This window comes from Grammomys surdaster, unplaced genomic scaffold (genome assembly GCF_004785775.1).
Source record: "Grammomys surdaster isolate TR1022 unplaced genomic scaffold, NIH_TR_1.0 134, whole genome shotgun sequence".
Lineage (NCBI taxonomy): Eukaryota > Metazoa > Chordata > Mammalia > Rodentia > Muridae > Grammomys > Grammomys surdaster.
The window spans coordinates 9,173,520-9,184,921 of record NW_021604592.1 but is presented as its reverse complement, the minus strand read 5'-3'; the positions used below and the strand labels follow the sequence as shown (position 1 = coordinate 9,184,921).

The 11,402-nt window shown below is 41.0% G+C and overlaps 1 protein-coding gene across 6 annotated transcripts in view; it reads right to left on the bottom strand.

Annotated features, from left to right (window-relative positions):
• Positions 1-11,402, bottom strand: part of Ahcyl2 (adenosylhomocysteinase like 2) — a 146,407-nt gene that overhangs the window by 39,881 nt on the left and 95,124 nt on the right. For 5 of the 6 annotated variants that reach the window (XM_028762540.1, XM_028762542.1, XM_028762543.1 and 2 more), the window contains 2 exons: positions 3,890-4,033; positions 3,289-3,389 (listed from right to left, as the gene is read on the bottom strand). The exons of the other annotated variant lie outside the window; for it this stretch is intronic. In XM_028762540.1, the coding sequence (XP_028618373.1) occupies positions 3,289-3,389; positions 3,890-4,033 (245 nt within the window). The remainder of the gene's footprint in view (positions 1-3,288; positions 3,390-3,889; positions 4,034-11,402) is intronic. 6 annotated transcript variants of the gene reach the window in all.

The window sequence follows — 11,402 nt, the reverse complement described above, 5'->3', positions numbered from 1 at the left end:
AGAGGGAGGGAGAGGGGGAGAGGGAGAGGGAGAGGGAGAGGGAGAGACAGAGGGAGGGAGAGGGGGAGAGGGAGAGGGAGAGGGAGAGGGAGAGACAGAGGGAGGGAGAGGGGGAGAGGGAGAGGGAGAGGGAGAGGGAGAGACAGAGGGAGGGAGAGGGGGAGAGGGAGAGGGAGAGGGAGAGGGAGAGACAGAGGGAGGGAGAGGGGGAGACGGAGAGGGAGAGGGAGAGAGAGAGGGAGAGACAGAGGGAGGGAGAGGGGGAGAGGGAGAGGGAGAGGGAGAGAGAGAGGGAGAGGGAGAGGGAGGGAGACAGAGACAGAGACATATTGATTTAAACAATTTTTAAAAGTAAGCCACAGAAGCCACATTTGGAGCTTCTTTTGGCCAAACAGGATAAAATAAGCATCAAAATATTGAAAATAATAGATTATAACTTATTAAATAAGATCAGGAAGCAGTGAGTTAGGCATGGAAAAAATGCTGAAAGAATGTCAAATAAACTCCAGCACAACTTTCATCTATAATGAGACTAAGAACATGCATTCAACAATTTCCAAGTGTGGTGTGGTATATACTTATAATCTTGCTTTCTGGAGGCAGGAAGATGGTTAGCTTAAGGATAGCCTGGGATACACAGACAATTCCAGGCTACTTTGGGTTACATACATAGGGAGGCCATCTAAAAAATTAAAAACAAGGTACCAGCAAGATTGCTCTGAGGTAAATTCCTTTGTTGCTAAGCCTGAAGATGGTGTTCGATACTCTGAAACTGGAGTTACAGGCTATTGTGAGCCTCCAACGTGGGTGCTGCTGAGAAACAGACTTGTCTTTTGCAAGAGTAGCAAACACTCTTAACTGCTGAGCCATACCTCTCCAGTTCTTCAACTTTAATTTTATTATAATTTAGTAGCAATAGCAATGAAATTAGGTTAGAAGACCTAACTAAGAAACAATTAACTACATACTAGAACGGGCATAGGAGCCTCCTCCTTCCCTCCTTGTTTCTTTTGGGAGGGGCTGGGTCTTGTGTAACCCAATAGCCCGGGTTGGCCACAAGCTAGTTCACTATGTAGTGGAGGATAACTCTGAACTTGTATTCTTCTTGCCAGCTGTCCTGGAGCTGGGATCACAGGCATGCACTACCATGTTGGGTTCTGTGGTGTTAGGCAGGCGCCCCATTAAGTAAGCTACATCTCTAGCCCTCAGTCTTTATATTTCTATACTATATAGAGGTAATATTAGAATATTATATAATTAACACAAACCTAATTATAAAAATTGCAGAGATCAAAAACAAAAGGAAAAAAGACTCCAGTAAGGATAAAGAAAAAAGTTTAGGGTAGAAATAATAAAATGACATTAAGTTGATAAATTAATAATAATAATTCAGAAAAATAGAGAGGGAGGTCCGAAGGGCGGTAATGTTTAGCTAGTCTAAAACAAACTAGATATAACTCAGCAACATGAGCCAGTAAGTAAGCAACTTCCTATTTTAAGTGACCACACTGAGTTCCCAGGTGAGAGGCCTAGGGAAGGTTTTAAGTATATTTTGCCTCAATTCATTAGTCTGTAGCCCCAAGAAGAAATTACTTTTTAATTTATTGTATTAATTTTAGGAATTCAGGGTATTCTTTTCCTCAGAGACATTTAACTCAGCAGTCTCAGGGAATTCAGATACTATTTGTCCCAGTATTTATTTGTCCCAATAAAAGTTCATGTGGGTGAAAACCCTAACTTAAAATTATTTGGTCTTGGAGACTAATTCCACCTTAAGTACTGAAAAAGTATCTTTTATAGTTTCGGTAACAGTCCTTCTAGGAATGCAACAATTTTATCAGTGAAGAGAGAATGCTGACTTTTCACTGTGGTTGTTGAGGAGTTGGAAAGAGTTGCTTTTTTCTTTTATAAAATCAATTGAAAATGTTGTTCTAATGCCCTGGACATAATGCCAAATTGCCAGCCAGCCATGGTGATGCATGCTCATAATTCCAGCACTTGGGAGACAGAAGGATAAAAAAATTCAAAACTAGATTTAGCTACAATATCAAGTTAGAGACCAATACAGGCTACATGAGATACTGCTTCAAACAAACAAACAAACAAAATAAATTGCAAAACACAGGAGCTGGAGAGATGGCTCAGCAGCTGAGAGCAGAGTTTGGGTCTCAGCACCCACAGTCTGCAATCCCATTTCTAGAGTGTCTAGTGTTCTCTTCTGGCCTCTGGAGGCACCACAGCATGTGGCGCACCTACATACTCACAAGCAAAACACCCATTCACATAAGATAACCCCACATTTCCATCTATATTAGTTAGAACAGACATCAGACTAGTCTATCACAGTGTTGCTTAAGCATTTATATATTGAAATATATTTTTATTATAAATTACTTTCTTTTTATTTTTTCCCTATTATAGTTCTGGTTTTACATTAAAATTAAATTTTTCATATAACATATATATTATGGTATATCTAAATTCTACTTTGGAATAATTCAGGGGCACTGAAAGTACCTTGCTTATAAATAGAAGATATAACTCTACTGAGTGTAGGAATCTCTGGTCTCAGCCAATATGAGGATTCTAGTCCCTTCTTAGAACTAGTACAGCAAGGGCATGTAACCAGTCCTGCTCAGGGTGACAGGCTGGAGTATCCTGCAGGACCTCAGCAAAGGTTTCCTTCCTTTGAGGAGAGCAGAAGAAACAGTCCTTCCTTTCCATAGTGTTCATGGTAACTAAGTAGCTGTAAGCACCTTTCTGTCAGCCTGTATGAAGTAGGCAAACTGTGGAGACAGTTCAAAAAAAAAAAAATCTCAAGGAGGTAAAATTACTCCTCAACTCCAGGCCACAGCCTGCCTTCCAGATGGAATTTTGACAACATAATGTAGTTAATGTAGTAAGTTCCTGTATGTTGAGGACAGGTTGACCAGTTTTCTCTTATTTGCTGCTGAAGCCAGATCTATATGCTCTCACGTACACAGCCTCAGAGAGAGGACACTGGGAAGGGTGATGGGGAAGAAGAAGGAGACAGGGAGAAAGCACTCACATGCTCACTTGCATACTCATGCTCAAGCTTAGCTGTGCCTTCCTGGCTGTACAACCCTGGACAAATTACTTAAGCATTCTGAGCCTCTGTTTCCTTGTTTATAAAATGGAAAAAGGAATACCTGCCTACATAGCATTATGTAGATTAATGAAGTAATATTGTTAGCCTGGTGCTGGCAGGTTGCAAGCATTCAATAACTGGTGCAATTATGAACTGTTATTAAGAGGAAAGGGACTCACAGCCGTCTGAGCAGTGATGTGCGTACAACCCACGATTTTGGCTCCAGCCAAAGGCTTTTCTCCTTGGGCTCTCTTCCTTAAAGCCATCAAGGCAGGCATCTCTGAAAAGGTCCAATACAAACACAGAATATTAAACAGAGGAAATAAGAGATGAAAGAAAAAAACATAAAAAAAATACTCATTTAAGTTCCCTTGGTTGGCTTCTGTTAGATAGTATTCCTGAATGTTCTCTGAGAGGCCTTCAGAGACAAACGCTGCCCAGTTTTATCTTTTATATGCCAATCCTTATCCAGGGGGTTCCTCCAGAACTATCGGACTTCACTCCCTCCCCAAAGGGTTCCCCAAGCTCAGATTCTTTGAAGTGTTCTTCTGGAGGTGGACACAAAGACTCACATCTATAATCTCAGCACTTGGGAGGCTGAGACAAGAGAATTGTCTTGAGTTCAAGGTCAGCCTAGGTTCCAGAAAGGCACTGATCTCAGATAGATTAATAAATGAGAATGTAGTTTAGTATTGCACTGAAATTTGACAAGCCAGCTGACCCAGGAGTATTAACACAACACAATGACACAGACAAATGAAAGGGCATTTATTTCTTTACCTTGCTCAGCAATTTCAATTTCTCTGCGTCCAAACTCTGCTTGTTTGATGTTCTTGACACAGAAGTCACTACTTCCCTTAGAGTTCTTTTGCTGCTTGTCCCTGGGGGACGTCTCATCATCAGAGCTATCTGTATATGAGGCAGCTGAAACACAAATGACAAAATCAATCAGGAAAAAGACTGGTTTCTTCCACAATTGCAGACCAGTGGGGCTTCACTAGTCATCAGCATCACCCAAATTAACAACTCTAGGAAGCTCCTTAATGAAACATGGAGTTGTACTGCGCATTGCCTATGCAAGGTACTCTCCACAGTCCAGAAAGGGCAAGCCCAAGACCTGCAAAAGGCTTTTTCTCTCTGTAGCACTCACTAAGAATCTATTACTGACTTTTCTTTCTGAACATAGAGAGGTATAATGCTTGAATATGTAGAGGGAAGTGGGACCCACGAAAGTCACAGTTAAGTTCCTAAGCAAGCCAATCACTAACCCTCCCCACCAACTCCCTCTGCCTGCTGCTTAAACGCTTGAAGTAACTTGCTTTGTATTACACTAACTGAACAGATAAAACCTAACAAACAAGGAACTCATGGAAAAGTAATTAAGAACTACACAGAAGGAGTTTGTCTGACATAACAAAGCTGTGCTTCTTAGGACTGGCTCTGAGGAGACAGAACTATTCTTGAAGACCCAATTAGACCCTGAAAATGAACTATTCATTGTGTTATCCTCCTTACTGGCCTCTGTAAGAAAGAAGGAAAATACCCGCTTTTGGCACGCTCAATGCTCTGGTGACTAACCAACTAGCAATATATACCAGAGCAGCGGTTCTCACCCTTCCTAATGCTGCAGCCCTTTAATACAGTCCCTCATGTTGTGGAGAACCCCAACCATAAAATTATTTCATTGCTACTTCACTGTTATGAATTATAATGTAAATATCTGATCTTTTCAATGGTATCAGGTGAACCCAGTGAAAGAGTTGTTTGACCTCCAAAGAGGTCTTGACCCACAGGTTGAGAACTACTGCACTAAAGGGTGAAAGGGCCACACTTGATTGTGGCCAACAGACAGTTACTGACACTTAATTCACACAGCCTTAGTCAAGGTTGTCTTAGTCTTCATATTTGCTAATCATTTGCTAGATGATCTGAAGCTATTTCTTTCTTGATCTTTGTACTAGAAGGTAGTTCTTTCTAATCCTGGCAGTTTTGGGGAGAATAGAGGATATAAAACATGGTCTACAGAATGTTTACATCTCTTAGTGCAGTTAGCAATGCCATAACTTTAAGGGGAAGAAAGCTGCAGAAGCTCAGAGTTCCTGAGGGCCTGGTGTTCTGATCTACTTACATCTAGAGCATTAAAGCATTTCTGGGATTTCTTAGCACAGGGACTGTCTGGGTAGGGGTTGGAAGGTAGACTGTAAAAGGCAAGTCCAACCTTGCCCAGCTAATCAGGCATAGTACTGCACACTGTGGGGTCAGCAGGGGCTTGAGGATCTCTCTTGATCTGGAAAATTGCCTTAGAGCAAAGTCCTAACATGAGGTCACAGGAATGAATGTGTGCACTAGGGGAGGCAAAGGAATTAATAAACCCCCAAAAGGACTTTTGTTCTTACAAGGAACTAATCTGTACAAAAACTTTTTGGTTCCTCTCCTAGGGTAAGAGAGCTCAAAGTACTTTTGGCAACAGAGCCAGAAATAGCTTTCTGGACATTGTCTGTTTCATCAGTCAATACTCTGATATAGGAATGACAGGGTTAGGGGATCATGAGAGAAAAATGATAACAGCTTCCCCAATCCTGATCCAAATTTATGAGGAAACAATTTAAAAGGGTTTAAAATTAGAATAATTTGAAGTTTCAAATCTTTTTTCTAGAATCATGATGGATTTTGTGCCACTAGGAGCAAACACTGATCAGCAAGGCAAGGAAGGCATGCACTCAGGTTACAGAGCAGGAGGATCGGGAGTTCAAGGCCAGCTTGGGCTACAGATGGAACCATGTCTCAAAGTCTGAAAAATAAAGAAAATAGTACAGCCAGGTGTGATGGTGGACACCTTTAATCCCAGCTCTTGGGAAGTGATGTGAGATTGGAGCCCTTCCTCTAACCCAGAATAGTTCCCCCTTCCTAAACCTCTTCAGCTCTCAAGGATGAATCAGGAGTGGGAAGAAAGCAAACTGAAACAACAACAACAAAAAAAGCAATACTCTTTTAAGAGAAGCACTCCAATTTTAACTGTTTCATGTTTTGTTCTGTTTTGTTTGGTTTTTAAACAGGATCTCTGTGTGTACCCCTGGCAATCCTGGAACTAGCTATGCACACCAGGCTGACCTTACACTAACAGAGACTTTCCTGCCTCTGTCTCCCAAGGCTGGGATTAAAGATGAGTGCCACACTTTCCTGCCTCTGTCTCCCAAGGCTGGGATTAAAGATGAGTGCCACACTTTCCTGCCTCTGTCTCCCAGGCTGGGATTAAAGATGAGTACCACAACACCTTGTCTCCAGTTTCTGTTGTTGATCTTTTGTTTCCAATTTAAAGAATAAAATGGTTACATCATTTCCTTATTTTAAAGCTGAGAAAACTAATATTTGACTTTCTTTTTAAACAGTCTCACTATGCAGCCATAGCTCTCTTAGAGCTTGCTATGTAGACTGTTGGTCTCAAGCTCACAAAGCTTGGCCTGCCTCTGCCTTCAGGTGCTGGTGGCATGTGTGCCACCATGAGCCATCCGGCTTCACCTTAACACTAGTTGGGTATGCTTTTTTCCCTCAAAGGGTTTTTTCCAAAGCCTTTTATCCAGAGCTATGGTTGGCAAGTACAAAAGGCGGCAAGTATCTACACGGCTGTAGTATGTGGCTGCAACAGTGTCGGGCCCAGACCAAGAGAAGAATTTTTGTGAACATGGTAGAAATTTTATTCACCTAATATGGCATGGATCCATTTAGTTTTGAACACACTCATGCTTGCCACTTTTACTTTTTTTTTTGATAATTCATGCTATGCTGTCCAGATTGACCTGGAACTCTCTATGTGGCACAGACTGGCCTTCAATTTGCCTGCTACTGCATTTTGAAGCTTCTAAAAATATCTGTAATTATCAGCATATTCTGCAGCTCAGTCACTGACAGTGAACAGTGGTGCAGTGTTGGTGGTACAGGGCTGAGCACAGCTGCCTTTCAAAAAGGAAGAAATCCATTACCTACTGGAGGGTCTAGCTTCATCCCCAAGTCACTGAATGACCAAGTTTCAGTTACCCTAATGTAAAACCGGGGATATAATAGATACCCTCCTCCATAGGCTCACCCTTTCTCTAAACTACCACTAGTAAAAAAATCTTACAGGGAAATGAGATAATATCTAAAATGTTTCAGTGTTTAGGCAGAAGAGATTACAATCTATAAAGTACAATAAATTTTACAATGGAATGTTCTCCTTTGATTTTCAAGAACTGCCGGGCAGTAGTGGCACACGCCTTTAGTCCCAGCACTCGGGAGTCAGAGGCAGGCGGATTTCTGAGTTCGAGGCCAGCCTGGTCTACAGAGTGAGTTCCAGGACAGCCAGAGCTACACAGAGAAACCCTATCTCAAAAAGTCAAAAATAAGAAAACAAAAAAACAAGAACCAAAGCATAACTTGATGAATCACTAATCCATAGCTCATCCCATTGCACACATGCACACATGTACACGCACAGGCTCACGCATATGCATATGCATATGCGCGCATGCACACGCGCGCGCGCGCGCACACACACACACACACACACACACGTATACACACAGCCCCAGCTGCGACTGATTTCTTGTTATCTCCGAGCACCTGTGAGACTGTGGGAGCTTGTTAGGAAGCTAGCAGTCAGAATTCTGATTGAATTAGTCCTATTAAATTAATTACAACCAGACAGCTCCCCTTGGGCCCAATCTATTTACATGTTAGTGGAAATAACAGTAGGGACCCATGTTTGACTGTGAATGGATTGTACTAATGAATGACTCCAGTAGTATGTGAGAAGTTATGTTAGCTGCCCAATGCAAACAAACAAAATTTGAAAAAAAAAATCTAAAAGTCTCTCAAAATTTCTAAGTGCTAATTAAAAGTAAAGTACTTCACTCTTTCTCATCTGAAAAGTAAAGTACTCAGTTCTTTCTCATCTGTAACCAATTCACTCATTGTAAAGGTAACATTTTCATAAATGTTAATGCTGATCTTGATCTAAAAATGAAGAAAAGGTTATTTTGTTCATTTGCTTCTAAGGTTTATTGCTTAGGAAAAGAGTCTTATATTAAAAAATGCTACCAGAAGGCAAAGATGGGCAGATCTCTTGGAGCTTGAAGAAAGTCTTGTATATATAACAAGTTCTAAGACAGCAAGGCATGTAGAGAGACTGCCTCAAAAAAAATTAACGATAAATAAATGAAAAGTACTGAGCTCATGGAAATAATACTTCCTAGAGATTATGCCAGAAAATATCATGAATAGACATGTATAGACAATATTTTGAAAACAATCTAGAATGTATCCAGATGAGCATACCCAGGTTAGTACTATCCTAAAAAGATAGGGAATAAAAATGTTGAATTTTGTTTCTAAGCAAAATATTGAAGTACTAGAGATTATGTAAGGGCTTAAACTGACCAAGAAATAAATAAGCAGATAAGCCAGGTGACCCTGTCATTTAAATGCTCTTTATGAGGCCAGATGGACATTTGCCATGGATGCTACTGTCACACAGATGACAAGTTCAACATCCACCAGATAGCTCTACTTTTTGCTCCAAAACCAAGTGTTGTGATTCCCCTGCTCCTGGATTTACTATCCTTCAGTGGCTACATCAGGCTGACAGCTTTGTTTCCCCAGCATAAGCCTGCTGTGCAGACACTCGTTCTGACAGGAGATCCTCTCTGTACAATGTTCTTCTCATTGTGGACTGAAGATTAGAGTAATGTAGATTGGGTTACAAGAGTCATCTCTTTCCTCAGTTTTCTCAACCTTACAGCAAATATTAGCATCTGCTATAATCCAAATACTGTTGCTGTGTTAAGACACACACCTGTGATACAGACACACCTGAGATAGAGACAAGCAAGGCTCATGCTCATGGAATATGGATTTGTATTTGTACCTGCATGTATGGGGCATAAAACAAACATGTGATGATTTTAAAAAGTAAAGATGGTGTCTTAGGGTCACTATTGCTGAGATGAAACACCACGATTAAAACCAAGTTGGAGCCGGGCGGTGGTGGCGCACACCTTTAATCCCAGCACTTGGGAGGCAGAGGCAGGCGGATTTCTGAGTTCGAGAGTTCGAGGCCAGCCTGGTCCACAGAGTGAGTTCCAGGACAGCTCAGGCTACACAGAGAAACCCTGTCTCCAAAAACAAAAACAAAACAAAACAAAAAAAAAACCAAGTCGGAGAGGAAAGGGTTCTGCTATGGCTTCCTTTCTTCTACACCCAGGACCACCAGCCCAGGGATAGCCCCAGCCATAAATGAGCTGAGCCCTCTCACATCAATCATTAATTTAAAAAATGTCCTACAGACTTGCCTACTGTCCTATCTTATGGAGACATTTTCTCAACTGTGGTTCCCTCCTCTGATGATTCTAGCCTGTGACAAGTTGACATAAATTTAGCTAGCACAGATGGCAATTTCATATAGTTCAATCTATAAACTTCTAGACTTCTCAGGATGAGACCAGTTACCATTATTAATCAATGAGCTATATACAAGCACTGCAGGCTTACTTGGAGACCAAGGGATCGCCCACATTCCTCTAGGCATAGTGTTTTTAAAGTATCCTCCCGACATGAGGTGCTTGGGTGGGAAGGTAGGCATTGGTCTCAAGAACACAGATGTATGGCTCTGGCTGTGCAGGGAAAAGACTAGGCTTGAGTCAAAATTTTAAATCATTATTATTTAGTACTGATCTTTAGACAACAGGCCAAACACATATCTTAAAATGTTACAGACTATTCGACAATTCATTCTCACATTATGGCTTCTAGAGTTCAATCATCCAGTTCATAAATTTTCAACAGTTACTTCAGTAGAATAAAATGAGACCCAATTTCCCCATCTTTAGATAAAAGCCATAGACATTAATATTACACAGTGTTCCTCATTTCCAATTATAGAAAATAAACACAGACATGTAAATAATGTGTAATAACAACCTACCCAACCAAAAAGCTATGTTTCCCAACCAACCATTCATTAACTGTACATAATAAGAATTCCTTTTTTAGTTATGTGGAAAATGAATACAATTTTAGACACAATAAAAGTTTTTCTGGAGAGATGGTTCAGTGGTTAAGAGCACTGACTGCTCTTTCAGAGGTCCTGAGTTCAATTCCCAGCAACCACATAGTAGCTCACAACCATCTATCTGTAATGGAATCTGATGGCCTCTTCTGGTGTGTCTGAAGACAGCTACAGTGTACTCATATACATAAGATCAATAAATAAACCTTAAAAAGGGGGAGGGGGGCTGGAGAGATGGCTCAGAGATTAAGAATACTGGTTGCTCTTCCAGAGGTCCTGAGTTCAATTCCCAGCAACCACATGGTGGCTCATAACTATCTTTAATGAGATCTGGTGCCCTCTTCTGGTCTTCAAGCATACATGCAGGAGACTGCTGCATACATAATAAATAAATAAATCTTTTAAAAAAAAAAAGTTTTCTAGCAGGTTGTGGTGGTACACATCTTTAATTCCAGCACTTGGAAGGCAGAGATGGGCGAATCTCTAACAGTTCAAGGCCAGCCTGGTCTACAGAGTAAGTCCAGAACGACCAGGGTTATACAGAGAAACTCTGTCTGGAAAAAACAAAAAAATAAAAAACAAACAAACATTTTCTACTGAGTATTACTATTATAATGTTTAAGAGGTAAGCAGGGCAAACTCCTGGATCCCCATCACTTTCTAACAGGAAGGACAAAGTAAAATAGCCTCGCATTAGATCAGACTCTTACTGTGTTTGCTAACAGCTATTGCTCTCAGGGGCCCTACAACGCTGTATCTCATGGGACATTAAGTGATAACTTAGCCCTATAAAAGAAGGAAGGAGTAATAAGTAATGTGATGATGTCACAGCTTTGAGGAGAAGGCAAAGCACCCATTTACATCAAATAACTACAGCATCTTGTTTCTTGTGGGTAATTAAGAGAATTAGAACTTCAAAATCATCTTTAACTACATAGGGACCTGTACGACACAGGGGAGCTGAGACCCTGTCCCCACCTTTCACTGTAAAAGAAGTTGGATGTATAGCTGAAGTATGGAGTGCTTTCTTAGTATGCACAAAGCCCTGGGATGGGTCCCTAGTCCTGCTACTTACTCTGTAAGTACCATCTAGAGGGACAAGATTCCCCGTCCCCCACTTAAAGAATGAAAAAAAATGTATGTCTTTGTACATGTCATTGAATAGAGGCCACTGTAAACTACTTGCCCCTGAGTAAATCAAAGAGCTCACTTTTCTTCCTCATCCTAGTCTGCCTCTGTCAGAGACTGAGG